Below are 25239 nucleotides of genomic sequence, written 5' to 3'. Positions count from 1 at the left end.
TCTAGGGCATAGGGCATGAATGTCAGGGCTGGGGAGGGGGGGAGCCCTGCAACTATGCTGTGGGGCAGGAGATAGTGCTGATGTCTGAGCTGGGGGCACTCTGCAGCTCTGATTTGGGGAAGGAGGGTGTAGGTGCTTGTCCCCTGACTGGGCTGTGGAGGGAAAGAGGCAGAGAAACAGGAACTGGGTTGTCATAAGCATTTCTTTTACTCTCTACTCTAGGGGGCATTTTTAGCATGTGTGTATGGTTACAGACGTAGTTGCTGACAGGTTATGTTGAAAGAAATTAACAAGATAATTGAAGCTGGTCTGATTTTTATGTGTGTGTGTGTGTGTGTGTGTGTGTGTGTGTGTGTGTGTGTATGTATGTATATGTATATGTGTGTGTGTATATATATATATATATGTGTTATTTTGATAGATGTAAGTCTCATTCATTTTATTTCATTTACTATCTTGATTTATAGCTCTTTTTCTCCACCATAGTTGCTTTCGTTTATAAAATGAACATTGTCATTAGATCCTGATACTTTTTTTTTTTCCAATGTATTGGGGAAACTGTCATTTATTATTGTGGAGTAAGTAATACAAACTTTGGCAGGAAGTAAGGAACTTGTGTGTTTTTTAATATGGGCAGCCAGTTTAATTCTTCAGCTATTACAAAACATGCATTAACACCCTATTTTAGGAATCTCATTGATCTTTTTTTTTTCTTCTTTTTTTTTTTCTTGATAATGTATAGGTGATCTCATTCTTCTTCATTGGCCTGATGTCCATGATGATTCCACTGTGTCATGTCTTTGGGGGTCTCATTGCTGTCTGCCTCTTCATGGGTTTATTCGATGGCTGTTTCATTTGTATCATGGCTCCTATTGCCTTTGAGCTAGTTGGTGCACAGGATGTCTCCCAAGCCATAGGATTCCTGTTAGGACTCATGTCAATACCTATGACATTTGGTCCACCCATTGCAGGTAAATGTTGAGACAATCTGTATGTCTAACATAGATCCACCTATGGAAGATTTGATTTTTCAAATATTCCTTTTCTGAATTCAGTATGAAACAAATGCTGAAGGTTAGTTCTGTGCCATTTTGTTTGCTCCCAAGTGTATTGTCGGGTATCATTGATTTACCTTTAGTTTCCCTAGTTTACTTTTATCCTTGGACTCTTATTTGTCCATTGTATCTTCTGGTATAACAATTTGCCCTCCAAAAAAGAAACACAGGCTTTTAAATTGGGCTTAATGTTCTGATATTATCCTCATTTCTGAGTGTACAGCTGTGACCTCTAGTTTTCTGATAATATGTGCAACCAACTTAGACTGTGTCTACTCTGCACATCACTGGCAGCAGCATGTGGGGTATGTACCTGCTTTCACCTCTTTATCTGCTGCAGTGAAAGGAGAGCTGAATCCATATTGCAGTGTGTAGCTACGTATCAGTTAGAGGCTTTGGCGGAGGAAAACAGTGGGAACTGCTAGAACCTATCACCTCTGCTGGAGTCTTTCATTGTCTGAGGGAAAGGCTGTGGCAATGGGGAGGCAGTGTGATGGTGCCCTGCAAAAAAATAGCATTGTAGACCAAAGTAGGTATTAGTGAGTAGGGTATGTATAGGGGTCAGCGGGGTTTATGGCATACTGCCCTCAGCCATGCCCCAATCTACACTTCTCTTTTAAGCTGTAGTAGAAGAGCATGTTTGGTGTGTATCTAAAGATATGTCCTAGTTCAGCCACCTGTTATTGGATCATAAATCATTAGGTAAAATTGTACATACCCTGTGCTGTGCTGGAGGCCAGATCAGATGATGATAAATTATTCTTCCCCTAGCCTTCATGTCTCTGAATCCATAAATAATAATGTTTCAAATAAAACCACAGAAGCTACATTACCTATTAGTGATAATTCTCTATTTCCTCAGGTATACTACGTGACTATCTAGGTACCTATGATGTAGCATTTTACCTGGCTGGAGTTCCCCCCATTATTGGAGGAATTATATTGTGTTTCATCCCATGGGTTCATGAAAAGGAGCATCCAAAAGGGAGACCAAAAGCTGTTGATGAGGAAACAACTAAGACAATGCTGGAAAATGAAAGCACTTCAGTCTCAGGCACAGCAAAAAAGTTCAATAAAGAATACGAGTCTAATATTTAATGCTTTTTTTCAGCTGGACTGAATTCCTTTTTTCAGAAGCTAGATTGGAATTCTGGATTTCAATTGAAACTAGTATATTATTTTTAACGGAACTTTTGCTCAGATTGCCAAACAAAACTGCTATGAGCTAAGTATCTTTTGTATCGCTCAGCAGCTCTTTTAGGAGTCCCTGAATTGGTTTCAGCCCATATTTATGTGGCACTGGAAGTTTACAATATCAAGGTATACCTGCTAGTGATTCTGCACTGAAGGAGATTATTGTCTTAATCATCAGAACATGTTTCTGAAAGTGTGAAAAGTGTTCAGTTTGATTTATTGATCTTCCAGGGTGACTTCAATAATTTTAAAAACCATGCAGTGGAACATTTTTTGTGTTTTCCTGGACTTTCTAGTACCTTTTTCTGGCTGATTTTTGTTGTAATTTCTTATGCTATTTTGATACTTTTTTTTAAATTATACATTATGATAATGAATAGTTATCTTTTTCTTATTTTCTAAATTCTAATCCTTGCTGGAATTCTCTTGCTTTGGGAGCTAAGTTATTTAATAGATTCTTAACTTTACTTTCTTTTTAATACTTTAACTTGTTCCATTTGCTTAAGCCTAGTCTGAACCACTTCCACATTGATTCCTCAATTGCTTGAACATAGAACATTTTAGGATGTGTGTGTGATAATACATATATTAAACACTCAAAAATGAAGAATATGAGCTCACACAACCAATAAATTCAAAGTTGAGGCTGTTAAACCATTATTACATGATCCTTTGTACCCTAGTGCTAGAATCTGGTTCTTTTTCAGGTAAACTTTGGAATAGATGGTAGTCTTGAAACTGTACAAAGTGCAATACTTGGATACAATAGCATGACTTAGAAAAAGACCAAATTCTGAATTTCTGTTTTTTTTTCAGGTTTTGACTCTTTATAAAAACACAGACAGCTCTAAGAGATACAAATGTAATTGTGCAATAAGATGCAATTGTTCATACCAATAAATGGAAACATGTTATACGTAAGAGCCATTAAAGCAACGTTAAACAAATGGGGAAGATATTTTCCATTAAGTGACTATGCAGCTTTATTATGGTTCTTCAAAATTTTTGCACGTGTGATATAACTCTATCTTTTCAAGAAATACAGAGAAGCACCCTACTTGCACGATTACTGATCTTTAACATCTCTCTCACTACTTTTGTACTCCTATGTATTATGTATAGTTTGTCAATCCATTTTTCTGAAAGTTTAAAAAAAAAAAAAAAAAAAAACTAACCAAAACAGAGGACTTTAATCATGATAAACTGAACACTTACAAATATATGGCCTATATTTGGATTTGTATTGACAATACAATGGAACAGTTCAATAGATATTCCTACCCAGGCACTCTCATTGTCCTCCATTTTAGTTTTCATGTTTGGGGTTTGCTTTACAAAACAAGCTATTAAGTATTATGTTGCAAATATTATAAAAATTCCCATTGAAAATAATAAAATAAGTATCCTAATTATTAGGAGCCAGATTTTGTTACCCTTATTCACGTATTGCATAGTATTACAGATTCATTTCAGGTTCTACTCAACAAGAGCAAGATGATTAGAATCTGGCACTAAAATCAGAAATGGTAAAGTGGCATTTATACTTCTTGGGAAATTTTTCAGAAATGGCTAAGAAATTTAAGAATTTCAGCGGAACTTGGGTTTTATGTACTTCTGAAAATCTCCTTTCGTTGTATGTAATGTTTTTAGTTAAATTTCCCAGTTTATTCACCAGAAAAATTACATGAGCAAGCATTTTATTCTTGTTCTAGTCTTTCTTTCCAAGTAATGTTGCTCAATATTTTGCATTACAATACATATTGATAATTCACAGAAACATACATTGAAACCATCTTATTCATTTCAAATGATTTTAAATGAAAAACGAATATTTATTACAGTACTAACAATTTCAACAACTTGTTTGCAAAAAGCTAACAATATCTATCTAGTCTGAATTCTATTTGAAATGATCACAAACTGAACAGAATATGAAGCCATGGAATCCTATAGGGATCTGTTCTTGATCCAATGCTATTCAATATATTTATAAATTATCTGGAAGAAATAATACAATTGCAAGATTTTGTATATGACACAAGTGGGGTATTAGTAAAAATGCTAGAGTGGGCCTATTTGAAAAAAAAGTGTTTTAATACAACAAACGTAAGGCCCTACGTCAAGGGGAAGAAGAATAAGTGTCACAGTTGCAAAATAAGTGACTGCATTTTGGAAAGTAACTCTGAAAAGGATTTGCGATTTGTTGTGAATAGCCAACTGAATGTGAGATGTTGTGGCTAAGATAAAATTGCCCTAAAATGTATCAACGGGAATATTGATTAAAAAGAGGTGGCATAAGTTATGTGGATGGCACTAGATTGATCATGGTTGGCATAGGTATTCCATTCTGGTGTTCAGATTTTGAAAAGAATGGAAACAATTGGAAAAGTTACTCAGATAGCTATATAATTTTTTTTAAAAAAAAAAACAAAAAAAACTTATCCAACCACTGACAAGATAAACAATAGTAATCTTTCCTTTCGCGTGTATGCACTGTTGTGCGGGATCTGGGTGTACAGAGTTTGAAATTCCCAACTGAGACTGTGGATATTAGAGCCAATACACTCAATACTTGAATGCTCTAGCTCTGGATTATAGAAATCAATTGGCCAGTTAGGCACTCAGATACTAGAAGGTAAGCATAGTAGAAGAATTTACTACAGGTTGCACCTCTCAAATCCAGTACTTTCTTGGTCAGAGCACAGATGCTCCAGAAGCAGAGTACAGGGCTGGTGCAGGAGCTCCAGTGGGGTTGGGAGCTAGAGCCTCTGCCTGCCCTGCAGTGATGGGGGGTAGGGTCTGGCCAGAGCTCCCTGGCAGCCCAGGCTGCAGCTGGAGTCCCAGAGTTGGGAGGCTGGAGACTGGGATTGCAGCAGCCCTGGAGTTGGAGGGCTGTCTGGCAAGTTCTCCTGCTTGGGACTTGTTGGGTCCTGAGCGTTCCAGATAAGGGAGGTGCAATCTGTAAGAATGTATGGCTTTGGTTCCAAAATCAGACACAGGATCTGTGCAGAAGAACATTTTAAAAAGCAAAATTTTGGCTGGATAGAGAGCCAATAGGTGAGAAAATTTAATTTAGGTCCTTGGTTTTTAAGAATGATGTGAATACAGTACCTACAGGGCCTTTCCTTCGCATAAACTTCACTAATATTATCAGTATGCCTTTTTATTTTTACATATGAAAGGTGTCAAAACATTTTTAAATCTCACCCAACTAGTACCTTTAAACATGGCTGACTTTGGCAGTACAAAAGAGAAAATATTTCCTCATGAACAATTTTTAATAGATCATAAATTATTTTAGGCCTTTTGTCTGTAGAGGGGTATACATCTTGTTAACAATCCCTTTGTTTCCAATTGTGATCCGGAATCAAAGGTTTAATTTTATTTTTTTTTCTTATATTCACTATTACAAAGAGAGTAATACTCTACATGCGAACTGACTGGAAACCTCAGGTGTATTGTCTTCCCTGACTCTGCAGTAGTTCAAAGCAATGTGAACAGCCCCATGTATCTCAGCAACACTGAAGCCTATTACCATTTCAGTGTCCGTTGTTTCTTCCATTTCACTGACACAATCCCAAACTACATAATGTGAAAAGCACCAAGTGTTCCATACCTAGATCCTAAATCTCCCATCTTTTCCTTTTTGTTTCTAGGATTTAGTTTATGGATAAAAAAACTCTATCATACTGAAAAATGATAGTGTCGGGACAACGTACGTTTTAATAGCAAAGTAATTAGTAGGGGACAATCTGCTGATCATGATGGCTGTCATATTTAAATTATTTTAACACCTCCATTTTTATGTGAAATGAAGGTGCTGCGGAAGTCTGTGGTACAGTAAAAAAAAAAAAAACTTAGCTGTTGCACGGAAGGTTTTGCTCTACACGCTTGTTTTTATTTCATTGCTTTTCAGAGGAAGGCTTCAAACCTTTTGATACGAAAGAGCATTCTCTTTCCCATTGTAATAGTTTCATTTTGGGGGAGAGATGTGGGAAAGAGTCTTTTGTTTTGTTTTTTGACACATTGTAGAATTACAGATGCTCATGTCCCATAGCCCAAGACAGATTGGCAGTGATTGTGACTACGAGAAGTGTGAGCATGAATTGTGCAAATGCTCTTCTTTAGTTCATTTAATATGAAATTGAGTAATTCCTGTGTAAGTAACCACTGGAAGAGGCTGGTACTCTCTGGTACAACACAGTGCAAACTACTTTGAAACTGGTCTACATTTTTCTGAAACTTTGACCAGACTCTTTCATGTCTTTATTTTGAAACTTGAATTCAAATATTCTTTAAGCTAAATCCCAGCTACTAAACATTGCATGTCCATGTGCTCTGGGTTCATACAGTGCATGCACTTTACCGCTCCAGATGCACAGATTTATGATGAACTCCAGAATAGTCCCTACCCAATAATTTGACAATAGAAACCAGTCATGGAAAGAATGAACATTGTAGGTTTATTTAGCTTTGTAATCAGCCAAAGATTATGTAAAATATGCAATTAAAACTCATGTATATTTATAATTTTTTTAAATCTATTATTCAGTATTCCTGTGGGCAGTATTGCTTTCAGTAGTTATGTATGACATTGCTTGGTGACAATTGCTAAACTTAAATAAATGCAAAACAAATGACATTCTTATTTCTGTAGCATAAAATATCGTGCTAGTAGGTTAGTGTAAAATTCGAAAACATTGAAAATGACAGTTTGTATGTATTAACTATGGACTACATCATAAACACTGATGTAACGTGCTGTAAAGTTTGAAAAGTGACCAGTCCAAAAGATGGCTATATTCTCTTTGGAACAGCCAGGAAGAAATGAGTTATCTTGACAGACTTGTGTGGTAAAGCTTGTACAATGTCTTCCCTCAGCCCTTCATTCTGCACCCCCACTGGGCCTTACTGCATGCCCACCACTGGCAGTGCTCACCCTGCTGCCTGGTTCCCAGGTCCCCGCAGTTTGGGGGAGCCGGGAAACTGACCAGTGCTGCTGGACCTAGCTTGCAGGAGCAGGGAGCCAGGTGGTGTGCCGGTCAGTTTCCCAGCTTCTGTGAGTGGCGGGGTACTGGGAGCCAGGTGCAGCCACACCGTGAGTTTCCTAGCTCCCTGCTACTTGCAGAAGCCGGAAACTGATCAGGGCTGCTGTGCTGGTCAGTTTCCTGGCTCCTGTGAGTGGCAGGAAGTTGGGAGCCAGGTGCAGCAGTGCTAGCAGCCTCTGGACGCTAATGAATTTGATTCAAAGACATGGCGCTTCCACACTAGCCTTCATTTGAGCTGTTAAATTTGAACTTGATGCTACACACACCCAGTTCTGATGATGATATGATCTCAATATTAGTGCTCCCTAAATCGAGCTAATGATATTTTCAGTGAAGACAGTCACTTGGTACAATCAAGCTAACTGCCTTAAATTAGAATTTATCCTGTAGTATAGATGTAGCCAAAGGCCACTGCCACAAAGCAAAGTTATTTTGAGATAACAGCCACTATTTTAAAATAACTTTGGTAGTGTCTACACTACACACATGCTATTTTGAAATAAATTGGAAATAGCTTGTGGATTATTTCAAATTTTGTAAACCATTGCAGGAGGAATAATGCCTGTTTTGAAATAGGCATTGTTAAGATGCAGAATAGTGCTATTTTGAAATAAGCCATAATGGTGTTCAAGGACACGATTTTGAAATAGGCATGGTGTGTCCAGACATGCTGTTTTGAAATAGCTGGGTACTACTTCCAAATATATTCAGCCCCATCTACACTAGCCCCTTCCTTTCAGAAGGGGCATGGTAATGAGCGAGTTGGGAAGATGCTTGTGAGGCACTTCCATGAATATGCAGCACCTCATTAGCATAAATGGGAGCCACATGCGATTCGAAAGTGCCACTTGCAAATTGTGGACTGCCCGTGTAGATGGGAGGCCTTTCAAAAGGATCCCCCAGACTTTGAAAACCCCTTCTTCCTATTTGGTTTTAGGTAGAAGGGGGTTTCGAAGTCCCGAAAGGAAGGGGCTAGTGTTAGATGTAGTGTGTGTGTGTGTGTGTGTGTGTGTGTGTGTGTGGTTTCAAAATAAGCAATTTCAAAAAGCTACTCCAGAATAGAATATCTTGAAATAACACTGCTGTGTAGGTGTAGTCTTACTGTGGTTCAAAGCCAGTACTCACCTCCCACTTTTCACTTCAAACTACACAGAACACTTAATTGTTTAAAAAATTCCACAGAAGATAAAATGAAAATAAAAGTTCTTCAAATGGAATAAACTCATTGAACATACTTATTGTATCTGTTCCCTTGTATTTCTTTCAATAAATAGTTTTCGTAGTTGAATTTATCATGCAAGCTTATAAAGTTAATACTTTGGCTTCTAGTAAAATAAACTTGTATTAGATATGTGCTTTAACCACAATTAAATCACTCCCTTTTATTTAAAGAGTTAATTGGCATGTTTTTTTACCCACATTGAAAAATGAGCTGCAGAAATCTGATGTTTAAGACTTCCATCCTAACATCTATTGAAAAGGTCTGGGCAAATTGCACACAAACAGCCAAGTTTAAATGACATTTTACCTTTTATTTGATGTAGCTAAACAATCTCTCCCTTGTTAATATGCATCAGGTTCCATCAAATTACCCGAAATTTGGGCTGTGAAAACAAGTTGTTTAGCACCATCTTTGGAAACTAGTTTATGTTGTGAGAGCCCAGGATGACATCCACTTGCAGTTTTAGCCCACCATAAATTTCTGCTGTTAGAAACTCAGGAGGTTACAAAATATATCTATATCCCAGTGAATGCTTTTCTTTTCTTCATGATAGCATCACTGTTTTTTTAGAAAGCCCTCTATGAAAGCCTTGGTTCTTGAAACCCTTTTAAGCTATAGTTTAGTACTTTTAATCCACAAACAGTCCCATGAAACTCAATGGCCGTGTCTACACTAGCCAAAAACTTTGAATGGCCATGCAAATGGCCATTTTGAAGTTTACTAATGAAGTGCTGAAATACATATTCAGCGCCTCATTAGCATGGGGGCGGCCGCGGCACTTCGAAATTGATGCGGCTCGCTGCCGCGTGGCTTGTCCAGACGGGGCTCCTTTTCGAAAGGACCCCGGCTACTTCGAAGTCCCCTTATTCCTATGAGTGGTGGGAATAAGGGGACTTCAAAGTAGCCAGGATCCTTTCGAAAAGGAGCCCTGCCTGGATGAGCCGCCTGGCGGTGAGCTGCATCAATTTCAAAGTGCCGCAGCCACCTGCATGCTAATGAGGCACTGAATATGTATTTCAGCACTTCATTAGTAAACTTTAAAATGGCCATTTGCATGGCCACTTCGAAGTTTTTGGCTAGTGTAGACATAGCCAATGTGAGCAACGAACGGTCTAGGCCCAGAGTGAGTAGCTAGCTGTCCTCCTTCGAGTGGTCCCCGTGGGTGCTCCACATTAGGTGTTGGGCAGCTATGCTCATGGAACTGCATGTAGTGGCACCGGCTGCAGCACCAACAGCCGCACCGAGGTCCCAGGCATCAGAGATGGTGGCACCGACCATTCAGACACACGGGCCGGGTGTTAGCCGATGGCCAAGGATGTTTGGTGAGGTGCCAGCTATGCCCGTTTTATACCATCCGTGACTTTAACCGCTAGGACGCACTGTCCCTTCGCGGCGGGCAGCCCGGACTAGGCTGACAGATGCCCTAAGGTCCTAAACACCTGTGACTTTAACTGCTAGAGCTCAGAGCCCCTTCGCAGTGGGCAGTCAACACTGACTGACAGGTGCCCCAATGGCAGCACTAAGAGCCTTTCCACACCCGTGACTTTAACTGCTAGAGCTCAGAGCCCCTTCGCAGTGGGCAGTCAGGATTGACTGACAGGCGCCCCAAGAGTTTGCCCTGTGGAGGCGGCACAACTCAATGCTAGGCTCTTAGTACTCTCACCTAATGGCCAGGCTTTATAGCCAAAATGGCTGAGGTTCTTTAATTGTGTTGGCTGCTTTACAGTAAACCAGAGAAACAAGTCAGGCTTATGCACAAACGGTTACCCAAAATTTATTAAACTAGATTTTAATCATGTGGTTACAAAATTGCTAGTGCCTACTTATTTAAATGTATAGATGTTACACACACAAACAAGTTACAAAACTGAAGCCACTATCCCAAAGAAAGAAAACAAAGTATAGAGCTCTATTTCAAAATATGTGTACACTAAAGATAGGAGATCAGGTGTGGGTGCTTCTTACCCTCCTTGCATCTCTCGATTCCAGCGGTGCCAAGCCAGGATCGGTCACTCAATTCCGCGGAAAGACGAATAAGGGACAAGGCTTAGGGACCCCTTTAGCTGCAGAAGCCTTGGGAGGCTGTCACTTGTCTGACCAGCAGATAGATAGTGAAAAGCACTTAAAAATCATGGTGCTGTAGGTCCCATACTTATACCTCTGTACTCCTTTATTCTCTTTCTCCTTTCTTATGCCAAATTGGGGCTGGTCTGTCTGGGCGACGCCAGCTCTCGCAAGAGTAGTTTACACTTGCAAGGGAGAGAAACAATAAGTTTTGACTACTGGACATTCCTTTTATTAGGGTAAATATTTTCCCACCTAGGATGTTGGTGTGTGTGCATCACGTTATTTAGTAGGGGCTAAGAGCCATGTCTGTCACAGCTTCTCTGTCTGCTGTGAGCCTAATCGTTGTATATGTTCCCAGAGGCACATTGTAGCAGCACACCTGTGCTTCTCACAGCTTCAAAGGCTGTGCTGGAATTTATGTTAAGTGCCCTGTTGTTTTGGCTCCCTTGTGTTCCCAGAAATGCTGGTCTGAGAGGGGGCTGGCTGTCTGGCTACACCGGGGCAAGGCAAGATCCAAGACCCGGCACCGTAGTCCATCCCCTGACATTCTTGGGATGGCACTTTCTCCCAGCTCTCCTCCCGAGATGAGTATATGCCAGAATGGGCGGCAACACCACCAGCCGTCCTGAGACCTCCATCTCCATTTATTCAACGACCGTCTCTCTGGCTCAGACATCCTTCACCGGTCTCCCTAACGGAACCACATGAGCGCTTCTATAGAGCATCCCTGCCAATTTCAACATCATCAAGGTGATCACACTCCTTTCAGGGCTACACATACAGATATCAGTCATGGTCTAGATCTCCATCACTGGGACCCTGACCCTGCTGCTACGGCTGCTCATATCACGGTGAACATTATCGGCACTGGGGCTCAAGATCGAGGGACAGATCCCTGCCTCAACCTTCAGTGCATGGCTACATCCGCCCTCTCCCTTCAAAAAGAACACATGCCTCTCCAGCGGGGATGGGTCCAGAGTCGTTGGACCTCCCCCTAGAATCCTCAAGGGAAAGGACACAGGAGGTGTCTGAGGAACCGGAGGAGGTTTATCACAGTGACGCTTCCTCATCCTCCCCAGATGAGGCGGTTGTTCCTGGGGATATATCTCCCCCAGACGACCTCAAGCAATTCCAAGAGCTTTTCAAGAGGGTGGTGCACACTGAGGATATACAGATTGCAGAAGTGCAGGAGAAACATCACAAACTCCTCAAAAACCTAAGACCCCCCGCATCATCTAAGATAGCCATCCCACTAGATGAAGCCATTATGGAAGCTGCCACAAATATATGGCAGACCCCAGCCTCTATTCCACTTATGAACAAAAGGGCAGACAAGAAGTACTTTGTACCATCCGGGGTATGGAATTTCTGTTCAACCACCCCCAACCAAATTCCTTAGTAGTCAAATCTTCTCAGCACAGATCAAAGGCACCACAATACAAATCTGCGGGGTCTGACAAGGATGCAAGAAAACTGGACTTATTCGGGAGGAAGGTATCCTCCTCCTCCACGTTATTACTGCGCATGGCCAACTACGCTGCCCACCTGTCAAATCATAACTTTGACAATTACACTAGACTTACCTCTCTCATGGACTCCCTCCTGGATGATAAGAAACCGGTCTTGAAGGCAATAGTCCAGGAGGGCTATGCAGATTCACGAACAGGTGTCCAGATTGCCCTGGATGTAGTGGATACAGCGGCATGCTCCACAGCCACAGTAGTGGTGCTGCGTAGAGTTGTGGCTCCAAACATCAGGCATCCCCAAAGATCTGCAAACAAAAATTGTAGATCTTCCATTTGATAAGGAAAAACCATTCGCTGACTACACCGATTTGGTCCTACATTCCAGTAAGGATTCGAGGACCACACTCAGAACACTGGGGATGTACACCTCCGCCCTACAGGAGGAAGAGATTTTACCCTCAACAAAGGCGTTACGCCTACCAAACCCAGCGCTTGCAATATCAGCAGGGTTACGATCAGGGACGCCACCAACAACAACAGCAGAAGACATCCAAGCGACGTCCCCAACAAGGACGTACATCATCGGGGAAAACCCCAAGACAGCAAGTTTGATGGTTATGTCAAGGACTGCAATACCAAGACCATCCCTCACTGCCAATCACAGCATATGGTCCACCACCCACTCAAACCGTTTTATTCTCAATGGTAAAGCATCACGACAGATAAGTGGGTGTTGGAAATTATAGTCAAGGGATATACCATCCCCTTCCAATCCCTACCACCACCAAAACCCCCTACCCAGTTCCTCCCCAGGGACCCCTCTCACGAGATGAGGTTAAAGCAAGAGGTAGACCACCTCATATTTATAGGGGCAGTGGAGAGAGTCCCAGACGAATTCCAAGGGAAAGGTTTCTACTTCCGATACTTTCTCACAGAGAAAAAAACAGGAGGCCAATCCTGGACTTATGGGCTCTCAACTGGTATTTGCGCAAACAGCGCTTCAAGATGACTGCAATCGCCTCCATAGTCACGGCACTGGATGATGGGGATTGGTGTGCAGCCCTTGACTTACAGGATGCGTATTTCCGTATAACAATCCATCCGGCACACAGGTGCTTTCTTCGCTTCAAAGTGGGCATGGAGCACTTCCAATACAGGGTCCTCCCATTTGGCCTTTCTTCAGTGCCCATAGTCTTTACCAAAATGCTTGCGGTAGTGTCAGCTTACCTACACTGGCAGGGCATGTTCATTTTTCCGTATCTGGACGACTGCCTTCTGAAAGGGGTCTCAAGGGCAGATGTCCTGCGCATGATAGACATCACTACAAGGACCTTCCTCTCACTGGGCCTAGCCATCAATTTCCAGAAATTGACAACGGAGCCCACGCAAAACATAGGGGCACACCTAGACTCTACTACGTCGAGAGTATATCTGCCCGATGCCCCTTTTCGCGCTATCAAATCCTTGGTGCAGGTGATGATGTACAGCCCCACAGTGCCAATCCTAACTTGCTTACAGCTCCCAGGGCACATGGCTGCCACCACGTTCATGGTGCAGAATGCCAGACTACACATGTGAGGCCTACAGCACTGGTTGGCGAGTGTGTACAGGCCAATGATTCATACCATTCACAAAAAGGTATCGCCCACAGTGGAGGTGTGAAAGTCTCTGGCATGGTAGAGAGACCCCAAGTACTTGCTATTGGGGTGCTATTCCAGCAACCGCAAATCATGGTTTTTCTCACAACAGATGCGTCCTACATAGGATGGGGAGCACACATGGGCAACAAAGTGACACGGGGCAATGGTGCCCTGCAGAGATGGCGATGCACATAAATGTACTGGAACTCAGAGCAGTGTTCAAAGCATGCACGTGCTTCCGAAAATACCTGCGGGACAAAGTAGTCAGAGTCAATACCGACAACACCTCCACAATGTTCTATATCAATCGCTAAGGCGGGGCCAGATCTCGTGCGCTATGCGCAGAGGCGGTCTGACTATGGAATTGGTGCATTGCAAACAACATAACGCTGAAAGCCTCATACCTGCCAGATATCCACAACATGAGAGCGGACCAACTAAGCAGACACTTTGCTCTCACACACGAGTGGCAAATCCGCTCTGATCTGCTCCGCAGAGTATTTCACAGATGAGGGTTTCCCCAGATCGACTTGTTTGCCACCTACACCAACAAGAAATGTCTGCAGTACTGGTCCAGGGCAGGCATTGGGCAAGGTTCATTGGGGGATGCCTTCATGCTCTCATGGAAGGGCCCCCTGTTGTATGCATTTCCTCCCACAAGACTCATTCACAAGGTCCTAGAAAAAGCCAGAAGGGAGAAGGTGCGCATAATACTTATAGCCCCAACATGGGATTGACAGCAATGGTCTCCCTTGCTCCTAAGCATGTCATGCTGCCCACCACTCCCCCTCCTGATAGCACCGGACCTTCTCACGCAGAGTCAGGGGTCCATAGCACACCCCCATCCTCGAATGCTCCGCCTAAAAGCATGGCTAATCCATGGCTCAGGGTCTTAGAGAGAACATGCTCAGAAGGAGTAAAAGACATTGTGGAGTACAGTCGGCAGGCCTCCACCAGGAGGACTTATGCACACAAATGGAAACGTTTTACATCCTGGTGTTTGTCCAAGCAAGTGACTCCTCTGGATGTCTCCATTCCCATAATCCTAGAGTACTTACTAGAACTGAAACAAGGAGGACTTACTCTGTCATCATTAAAGGTCCACCTTGCGACTATATCAGCGTTCTGACATATGGAGGAGGGGCCAACCATATTTGCCCATCCCATTACCACACGGTTTCTAAAGGGGCTCACAAACCTATACCCCCCGCGGAAACTGTTATCGCCCTCATGGAGCTTGAACTTGGTCCTTGACGCGCTGTCTAGACCACCCTTTGAACCATTGGCCACTGTACCCCTCCGGCTACTTACCATAAAAGCAACTTTTCTTTTCGCAATTACGTCAGCCCGCAGGGTGAGCAAGCTCGCAGTGATAATGGCAACGCCACCCTATACGATTCTTTGAAAGGAGGCGGTGATTTTACGATTGCACCCGGCCTTCCTTCCAAAGATTGCCTCAGAGTTCCACATTAACATGCCAATAGTTTTGCCTTCATTTTACCCGAAACCACATACCTCAAGTAAGGAAGCGCAGCTGCATTCATTCGATGTGAGGAGGGCATTGGCCTTTTACATAGACAGAACTAAACCCTTCCAGAAAACAGACGGACTCCTGGTATCTCTTGCACCCAGATCAAAAGGGGAAGGCCTATCCTCACAAAGAATTTCAAACAACATTGTATCCTGCATAAAACTGTGCTACAAGCTCCGTAAGACTCTCTGCTAGTTCCGCCCAGGGCTCACCCCACTAGAGCAATGGTGACGTCGACAGCCTTCTTCAAAGGAGTCTCATTAAAAGACATCTGCAGAGTGGCGACGTGGTCATCCTACGACACCTTCGCCAAGCACTATGCGATGCACCAGGTGTTGGATGAGGATACGTGTCTATCGAGATTAGTCCTTTCAGGGGCAAGCTGCACATAAATCTGGTACCCACCTCCATTTTTGGGGTCACTGCTGGGTAGTCACCTAATGTGAAGCACCCACAGGGACCACTCGAAGAAGAAAGAGAAGTTACTCACTTGTGTAGTAACAATGGTTCTTCGAGATGTGTCCCCATGGGTGCTCCACTACCCACCCGTTCCTCCCCGCTTTGGAGTTCTGCTTTGTGTCTTTCAGGAGCATCTGGGGCGGTTGATCAAGGAACTGGCGTGGACCGGATCGTGCACGTGACCGAAAGCGCGCGAAGGACCGACGCGCATCAGCACATGCACGACCTGACGAGATACAGCTGGAAATCTCCGATCTGTGGCGCTGGGGCGAGCCCAACACCTAATGTGGAGCACCCACGGGGACACATCTCAAAGAACCATCGTTACTACACAAGTGAATAACTTCTCTTTTACTTCTGTCCATAGCTTAAATCAAACCTAATTTTTAAATAGGCGTGTGAGCGAAAACAAGACATTTTGCACGTACTGTAGTGCTTGGCATTTGAACTAGCACAGTAACAAATTCTGACTTACTAATAATTATGGTTCCAGAAGCCTTTTCAAAAAAAAAAAAAAAAAAGGTGGAGGGGGGGAGTGGTTACCAACCACCAATGGCCATAATTGAAAAGTGCATGAGAGTAAATTCTTCTGCCAGTCCTTATAACTATGTATTTGGTAAGTTACCTCCAGCAGAAATTAAATCCACTGTCATGCTGCTAGTGCCACCTGAATCTATTGCTTCCATCAACAAGAAATCAATAACAAGGTACTTTGATTCTAGGAAAACATTTCTGCACGTAGTTAGTGTATTTCTCTGTGTGCTAGATAACAGCTACTGCATTCAGCCTCTTCCCCCCGCGCCCCCCCCCCCCAAAAAAAGAAAGGCACTTCTGAATGCAGATATGATTAATTTCATTATTTCTCCAATCATGCAGCACAGATTTCAGGATTAAAATTACAGATTATGGAATCATAGGCCTGGAAGGGAGCTCAGGAGGTCATCTAGTCCAGCCCCCTGCTTCAAGCAGGATCAACCCCCACTAAATCATTCCAGCCAGGACCTTGTCAAGCCAGGACTTAAAAACCTCGAGGGAGGGAGAATCCACCACCTCTAGGCAACACATTCCAATGCTTCACCAGCCTCCTGGTGAAGTAGTTTTTCCTAATATCTTACCTACACCTCTCTCTCTTTGACTTCAGACCATTACTCCTTGTTCTGCCATCTGATACCCCTGAGAACAGTTTCTCACCCTCTTCTTTGAGCTCCCCTTCAGGAAGTTGAAGGCTGCTATTAAACCACCCCTAAGTCTTCTCTTCTGTAACTAAACAAGCCCAAATCCCTCAGCCTATTCTCATAGGTCTTGTGCTCCAGCCCCTTAATCATTTTTGTTGCCTTCTGCTGAACCTGCTCCAGCAAAGCCACATCCTTTTTATACTGGGGTGCCCCAAACTGGACACAATATTCGAGATGTAGCCTCACCAGTGCCGAATAGAGAGCAATAACTACTCTAGATCTGCTTGAAATGCTCCTCCTAATGCACCTTAGTATGCTGTTAGCCTTCTTGGTTACAAGGGCACACTGTTTACTCATATCCAGCCTTTTATCTACGATAACCCCTTGGTCCCTTTCCATCGTACTGCTGCTGAGCCAATCGGTCCCTAGCCTATAACAATGCTTGGGATTCTTCCGCCCCAGGTGCAGGACTCTACACTTCTCCTTGTTGAACCGCATCAGATTTCTTTTTGCCCAGTCCTCCAATTTATCCAGGTCTCTCTGGATTCTCTCTCTATCCTCCAATGTATCCACCTCTCCCCCTAGTTTTGTGTCATCTGCAAACTTGCTGAGGGTGCAATCCAGTCCCTCATCCAGGTCATTTAATAAAGATGTTGAATAACACTGGCCCCAGAACTGAGCCTTGTGGCACTCCGCTTGAAACCGATTGCCATCCAGATATTGAGCCATTGACCACTACCTGTTGGGCCCAACCATCAAGCCAGCTTTCCATCCATTTTATAGTCCAGGGATCCAATCCATATTTCCTTAACATAGGGACAAGAATGTTGTGGGAGACTGTATCAAAAGCTTTGCTGAAGTCAAGGTTAATCACATCCACTGACTTCCCCATGTCCACAGAGCTTGTTACCTCGTCATAGAAGCTAATCAGATTGGTCAGGCAGGACTTGCCCCTGGTGAATCCATGTTAGCTACTTGTGATCACTCTCCCCTCTTCCAAGTGCTCCAAAATGGATTCCTTGAGGATTCCCTCCATTATTTTCCCAGGGATTGAGGTAAGGCTAACTGGTCTATAGTTCCCTGGATTGTCTTTCTTTCCTTTTTTAAAGATGAGCACTATGTTTGCCTTTTTCCAGTCATCAGGCATCTCCCTTGATCTCCAAGAGTCTTCAAAGATAATGGCGAAAGGTTCAGCAGTGACCTCTGCCAATTCCCTCAGTACCCTTGGGTGCATTAAATCCAGACCCATGGATTTGTGTACATCTAGTTTTTCTAGATAGCTCAGAACTTGTTCCTTCCCCACAGATGGCTGCCTTCCACCTTCCCATACTGCATTGTCTAGGACTGTCATGTGGATGTTGACTTTGTCCGTGAAGACTGAGGCAAAAAAGCATTGAATATATCACCTTTTCCTGCATCATCTGTCACTAGGTTACCTCCCTCCTCCAGTAACGGGTCCACATCTTCTCTGATAACTTGTTTATTGTTAACATGCCTGTAGAAACCTTTCTTGTTACTTTCCACATCCCTTGCCAACTGCAGTTTCAGCTGTGCTTTCGCTTTCCTGATTACTGCCTGGCATTCTCCAGCCATATGTTTATACTCCTCCTTAGTCAAATGTCCATGTTTCCATTTCTTGTATGCAGCCTTTTAGAGTTTAGGCTGACTAAGGATTTCCCTGTTTAGCCAAGCAAAAAGTAGTAATGTTAAGCACACATACTTTATCAATGACTTCTGCTGTGATCTTCCAAAACTCTTTTCTTTCCTTTTAGGAATCTGTACTGTATTTTAATCTGTCAAAATTGGGTATTGGAAAATCTCTTGTCCCCTAGAAAGAAAAGGCGTGGTAATGAGATGCTGAAAAATGAATGTCTGATGACTGAACAACAAAAAGTTAGTAGAAGTTAGTATTTTTATTTCTGACTGGTCATGCTCTTCACCAAATGCTCTAACTGGCCAAATTCTTAGAGGGATACAATCAATTATATTTCCATAACTTAGTAATGTTTTGTACTTTTACTATTTTAATATCTGCACAGCATATTGAAAGTTATATTATTTTCTTACAAGATCAACATTTCTCCTCTGTATTTTCATTCCTTATTAATGAAACATAAGCAGATTTTCTTTTAGGCTATGCTTACACTAGAGCGATCTGTCGACAGAAGTTAGTTGGAAGACATCCTCTGACAGTAACTTCTCTCTACCGATTGGGGCCAGACCCAAAGCATATTGCTTTGTTGATCCACTCTGTCGACAGACTAGGCGCAACTCCCATGTGCCAGACTGCCTCACTGCAATCTCAACAGAATGGCTGTCTGGACCACAACAGACTGGCTGGCAAGATCTTCCAGGAACCCTGGTGAGATGTGCCCTGAAAGGCCCTCCCCATCCCCACACCCATTCCCTGCCTATGTTGAGGTTTGCCTACCTCCACAAGGGACAGCACAGCTGCTACAGCAAGGCTTTGATGCTTCCTGGGAGGCACAGCACTTTCCAGCAATCTATAGTACCAGAGCAGCCCCTGGGCTTGCACTGGGTCCACCCAGAGGTGCTTCAGCTTCTGATGCACCTCATCATGGTCATCCTTCTCTTCCTCAGGGAGGGCAAGCCTTTCACCAGCTTTGAGCACACCTGAGCTCACCTCTCCCACTGGGTTCTCAGGTGGGGCTGGAAGCACAGCACCAATTCAGCATGGTGGGACCGGCAGTGGTTCCAGAACTTCTGCATGCAGGATGCCTTCTTGGAGCTCGGTGCCTGGCTCACCCCTGCCCTCTGGAGACAGGACATCCAGCTGTGGCCTGCCATCCCCCTGGAGACCTTCTCCCAAGGACCCTCCTTGGGGCACCCCCAGCATGGGCCTCTTGCCCACAGCCCTACCCCGTCCCCACCATAATCCTCCCTTTGCCCCCTCACCCTTCCCGACCACTTCCTAATAAAGATGGCTATGGGAATGGTGAACCAAGATGAACTTGAACCAAGATAAACAATTTGAAAATAAATATAATAACTATAAGGTGCAGCAACAATAAGCTATATACAGTGAAGGGGGGCCTTGGGACAGGGGGCAGCAGTTTGTGGGGTGGAGGGACCCGACCCCACACGGGAGCAGGACCCTGAGCAGTGTCAGCCTTTGGGGTCCTCTGCCACCACAGGTTTGGGGCCAGGAGCACAGGGAGGTATGGGGGAAGTGGGGCCGTGGGGGGGGGAGGCCTGGGGAGCAAGTAGGGCTGGCATGGCAGGGAAGGCCTGTGGGGGGCGGAGTGTCCTGGCCATCACCCACTGCAGGAGGTCCAGCATGCCCTGCAGGATGGCTGGTGGGGGCAGGACAATGGGGGTGGGGATGGCAGGAGGAATGGGGGGCAGCAGCTGTCAGTGGCCGGGTCAACAGGTCCCACTATACACCAGTGGTGGCGGTGTCAAAATGGAACATCAGTTGGTCAGTGGCCCACAACCACCACTCCTGGTCAACGCTCCCCTTTGTCACACAGCTGTCACTTGAGGAGGATGGTCAGCCTGCCCGTCAACATCTCCTCTGGCTGTGGCCCTGCCCTCTCACTGATGAGGTGCTGCCTTAACCTGATGCCAGGGTAGGGCTGGTTGGCTTTGGCGGGAAGGTGGGGCTGGATCAGCCCTTGCTCAGAGTGGGTCCAGTTGTAAGGATGACAAGGAGGGGAGCTGGTGAGTCATTCACACAATACAGCCCCTGAGGCGCTGCCCCCCACCATGAACAGCAACCAACACTGCCTGCCCCAAGGGCCGGGAATGTCTTGGGAACAAAGCCATGTGTGGTTTGCACAGTGGCCCCTAGTGCCTGGAGACTCTGCATTGCCTATGGGACTGGGCTGACTGCTGTGCTCCCCTGCCCACTCAACAGGGTAGTGGACAAAGGGGGTGCCCAGTCACAGGGGGGATCCTGCATGGGTTGCAGGTAAGCCAGGAACAGCTTGATATGCTGCTGAGCTGCTTCCATGCTCCAAGCTTCCTCACATGGGGTTTCTGGGGCTCCCAGGAACCACAGAGCTTTGATTGAGGTGGACAGGGCACACCCTGGAGTGGCTGCTCAACACCATGGAGGACTTTTCTATCATCAGAAGGCCCCCTGGAACATCCAGACTGGCTTATGGTCGAGAGAGGCATTCTGCCTCATGGGAGAAGTGACGTGCTCTGTCGATTTACTGTTGCCAATGCCTTGGTAATGGGTTTTATTGACACAATGCTGGTTTTGTTGACAAAACCCTCTAGCATAGACAGTCTTAGATAGAAATATTGATATAGGCATGTTCTCAGGAAAAGATATTGTGAATTAATACTGCTGTTTCTCATGATGCAGACCAGAACAAAAGCACTTTTGGGGTGTAAGGGATTTTTTTACTTAATTTTTCAGCAACTAAAATAGCTGATTAAAAAGAGGTATTTAGAACACTTGACGGTCTGGTATGAGAATTTTGAAATACTTTGTGTCATATTGAGAGCATGAACTTAAGTGTCCCTTTAAATCCTACTGTCATAACAATGATCTTGATAAACTCTTCCACTGTTTACATAAAAAAGTAACTCCAAAATGAAACTATTGTATTTTTAATAAGTAAATGTGTATAAGGTTTTTAGCAACCCAACTGTAGATTTAAGATATTCTTTGCTATTATACTGACAAAAATGGCAATTGGATTTTATTAATTTATTTGACGAATTTATTTTTATATGCAACATGTTTATGCACAATTAAACAATAACAAAATAATAAATTCCAACATAGCCTTTAATGAACATCATGTCAATTAAAATTAAGTGCTACAGAATAACTGTTAGTAGCTGAAGTATGTGACATTATATCTTTTCTATATTTTAGTTTTATGTGCTTTTGCTAATTATATATAACATTTGGATATATTTTTCCCCCTAAATTTTCAAAAGTGTCCAGATCTAGGCCCATAAATGTTATGGTCAACATTTTGAAAATCTGGCAAATTTATGTAGGTGCCTGTCACCAATGTTGCCTCTAATCTTTTCCATCCATATGCATAGATTTTCATCCATTGTGGAATAAATTTTATGTGCACTAAGTTTTGTACGTGTCCAACAGAAACAAAACCAAGTTATGGGCCCTCTGCTAATCAGCTGGATGATATTTAAATCTCTCCTGAGTAGCCACATAAATGCAGAGCTTACAGGGAGCAATGCCTTGTCATGTGAGCTCTTTTGAAAAGTCTAGTTTCCATTTAGTCATTAAATCATTTAATATCCTATAACTTTTAACAAATTAAAATACCTCATGTTAAAACTATATACATATATTCACATGCTAACTGCAAGTATAAGACCATGAATGTACCCTTCTGATAAACTGTTAATTTGTTTCTCCATCCGTGCCTGTGTGCACTTTACCATTTACAAGTGAAATTTACAGGAGTACCTCAATGGATGAATGGAATCATTAAAAATCAAACAACCTTCATCTGAAGATACTTCAATTTATAAATGCAACTGTCAGTATTGGGATAAAACTGTCTTGTCTAAACCTGTAAAATATGAACTGTCAGATGAACATCTGACAGTTCATAGATAGATAGATAGGAGATGAACATCTCCTCTATCTATGTATCTAAAGTATTTTAATATTCCTTTAGCGTGTACCCAAAAGAACACATAGGGCTTGTCTATACTAACCCCCTCCTTCAGAAGGGACATGTAAACGAGCTGAAGTGGAGAATAGCAATGAGGTGCTGTGCTGCATATCCAGCACCTCATTAGCCTAATTCTTGCTGTACAAACTTTGAATTTACAATCTTCAAAGCACTGGCAAGCCATGTAGTTGCAGGCAATTCAAAGTACCCAAGCAACTTTGAAGTGCTCTTACTCCCAAAACATTTCCACAACTTCAGTATTATATCACTTTATGCTGAAAATATAATTAATGCCAATCAGATATATTAATATTTTAATATTGCTCTATCTGAGAACTGAGTTATTCCTTTATCTCTTCTCTATCCTCAAAAAATAGAAATGAAAAAATATTTTTGAGACCGTATGCACATTCAGAACGTACCGTACACCTAAACTCTGCCTCTACTTTTCTTTCTCCAGAATATGAGGATACTATCACAAATATTTAAATGTAGATTTCTATGCTGAGTGGTATCAATGGTCTTGATCTTTTTTGATCTTTTAGAATTTTCCTATTTACATTTTTGTGTATTCGTATCAAGTTTTTAAAACCATAATTACATTACCCATTTTGTAATATGCAACTGAATGTAGAAGAAATAAATCACTTTCACAAAATTAACTGTTTAACCATTTTGGGTTGACAGATTCCGACAATGGAGTCTCCAGAAAAAAAATTGCGATAAATTTTAATGCGAACTGCATACACTTGTGTGGTATTATGTCTATATTTAAAATTCCTCAGAAAACAAAATTTAGATAGAGTAAACCGCTACACAAGAGCAAATTGGTATTTTAGAACTGAACACTGCATGCTGAATTACAGCCTGCTAGCCATTGAAGTGAATGGGAGTTTTGCTATTGTTTTCAACTAGTTTTGCCTCTGACTGTACTAGTCCAATGTATACAGAAATCCTAGCATGATCAGAAACAGCAATTCATGTTGTTGAAAAATATATATATTTGTCAGAGAATATCCTGTAATCACAGTAGGTATAAAAGTATTCCTTAATCTTTATTGTTGTTTTTCCTTTAGTTCCCTTTGGGATAGATAACTGAGAAGGGAGAATGGCACAACCCCAGACAGAACATGATTCATAAACATTAAGGAACAAATTTGAGTAAAAATGTGCTAATTATAAATACCAGGTTATCTGCGGTCAGCTATGTTGACAGATAACCTATCTATCTCTGTGGCAGAGTGTGAAAGTCCAGAAAATTAAAGGCTCAATTTTTTTCAGTCACCCTCCTTTCATTTATTGCTCTTTGGTTGGGAATAAAGAGTGATATCAAGGCTAATCCCCTCAAGAAACCTTACCAAATACCTTGCCTCTACAGGCTTCTGCTTGAAAGCTTCTCAAGATCAAAGATTCCCTGACCCTGGGAGTTAGCTGCCACTTTTGACATGCGAGCTGCTGCAGAGTGGCAGGTGGGAGAAGCTCCATCCCTGTCCTGCCCCTTGTCCCCCATGCAGCATAGGAGGGGGGGTGGGAGCACAAGACAGGGGCTAGAGCCCCTGCTGTGGTGCGGGGCTGGGTTGGAGACCAAACTGTGGTGCAAAGCCAGAGACATGGCCCCCACTGCAGTGTGGAGCTGGGGCATGAGGTCCCCACCATGGCAAAGGGCTGGGGCTGGAGCTCCCACCAGGGCCAGAGTATAGGCCAGGAGCTTGAAGGTAGGTCCCTGCCATGGTATGGGGCTGGCCCCCTCACTGGGGCACAGGGCTGGGTCCAGGGTGAGGGGGCCCCCACTGTGGAGTTCCTGGCCCACCACAGCAGCCCTGCCCTGCCAGGGAGCTGGGGCTGGAGCCCACGGTGCAGGACAGGGACCTCCACTGGAGCATGAGGCAATACTTCCAGGAGTGTAGGGCCCAGCCAGACTTTACAAAGTATCACTGACACACTGATTATACTTAGAGGTCAAAAGGTCAAATTTTGGTGGGCCACCTTGAACAGGTTGCTGACTCCTGCCTTAAGCCCTGCTCAGGCTTAAACATCTCTGTCTTTCTCCTTCCTCCATACAAAAGAAAAGCTCCTCAGCAGGCAACTGGGTCAATTCAAAAGAATTATCTTTCCATTGGCTCACCTGGCAGCTTGCCAACAGAGAACCCATTCTCTCTCTGGTTTTAACCCTTTAACAGCTATTAATTCACGATAGGAGTATATTGGATAAAAGCCACATCTCCAATGTTTATGTCAATATAATGAGACTCATCTATTTAGTAGCCTGATAAGGGGCACTCAAGCCACCCTATAAGGAAGGAAGGGGGGTAGTGGGTTAAAGGACTTGTAATGCCAAAAAAAGATCATCATCATCAATAACTGTGGGCTCAGTGCCCGTTGGTGTCTGATGCCTCTCTCACTCTTTCCTTCCATCTTTCCCTGTCCAGTGCAGCATGGCTTAGTTTCTGTAGACTAGCTCTGCACCAATCTACCACATCATCTATCCATTCTCTCCTATTAAAACCATCCATTATGCCGAATACCAGGGTCTTGATTTTTTTGTTTGTCATTCATTCTGCAAATATGGCCAAATAGTTGTAGCTTCCATTTTATAACCTTCTGCAGCAGGTTCGCTTTCGGCTGTATCTTCCTATATAATTCCTCAGTGGTGACCTTCTGCATCCATCCTATTCTCAGAATCTTTATATAACAACTCCTTTCGAACACCAATATTCTTCTTTTTGAATCTTTCGTTATCACCCATGTCTCACAT

The 25239-nt window shown here is 43.3% G+C and overlaps 1 protein-coding gene and 1 long non-coding RNA gene across 2 annotated transcripts in view; one reads left to right on the top strand and one right to left on the bottom strand.

Annotated features, from left to right (window-relative positions):
- SLC16A10 (solute carrier family 16 member 10) overlaps nucleotides 1-3429 on the top strand; it is a 98177-nt gene extending 94748 nt beyond the window's left edge. The window contains exons 5-6 of the mRNA XM_074990734.1: nucleotides 743-971; nucleotides 1918-3429. Of these exons, the coding sequence (XP_074846835.1) occupies nucleotides 743-971; nucleotides 1918-2153 (465 nt within the window). The 3' untranslated portion in view covers nucleotides 2154-3429. The remainder of the gene's footprint in view (nucleotides 1-742; nucleotides 972-1917) is intronic.
- LOC142011379 (uncharacterized) overlaps nucleotides 1-25239 on the bottom strand; it is a 43324-nt gene that overhangs the window by 14673 nt on the left and 3412 nt on the right. Inside the window, exon 2 of the long non-coding RNA XR_012645067.1 lies at nucleotides 12170-12357. This is a non-coding gene — a long non-coding RNA (uncharacterized LOC142011379). The remainder of the gene's footprint in view (nucleotides 1-12169; nucleotides 12358-25239) is intronic.

Source organism: Carettochelys insculpta, chromosome 3 (genome assembly GCF_033958435.1).
Source record: "Carettochelys insculpta isolate YL-2023 chromosome 3, ASM3395843v1, whole genome shotgun sequence".
NCBI lineage: Eukaryota > Metazoa > Chordata > Testudines > Carettochelyidae > Carettochelys > Carettochelys insculpta.
Note: the sequence above shows the minus strand (reverse complement) of the source record. Positions and strands in the feature narration are given on the sequence as shown.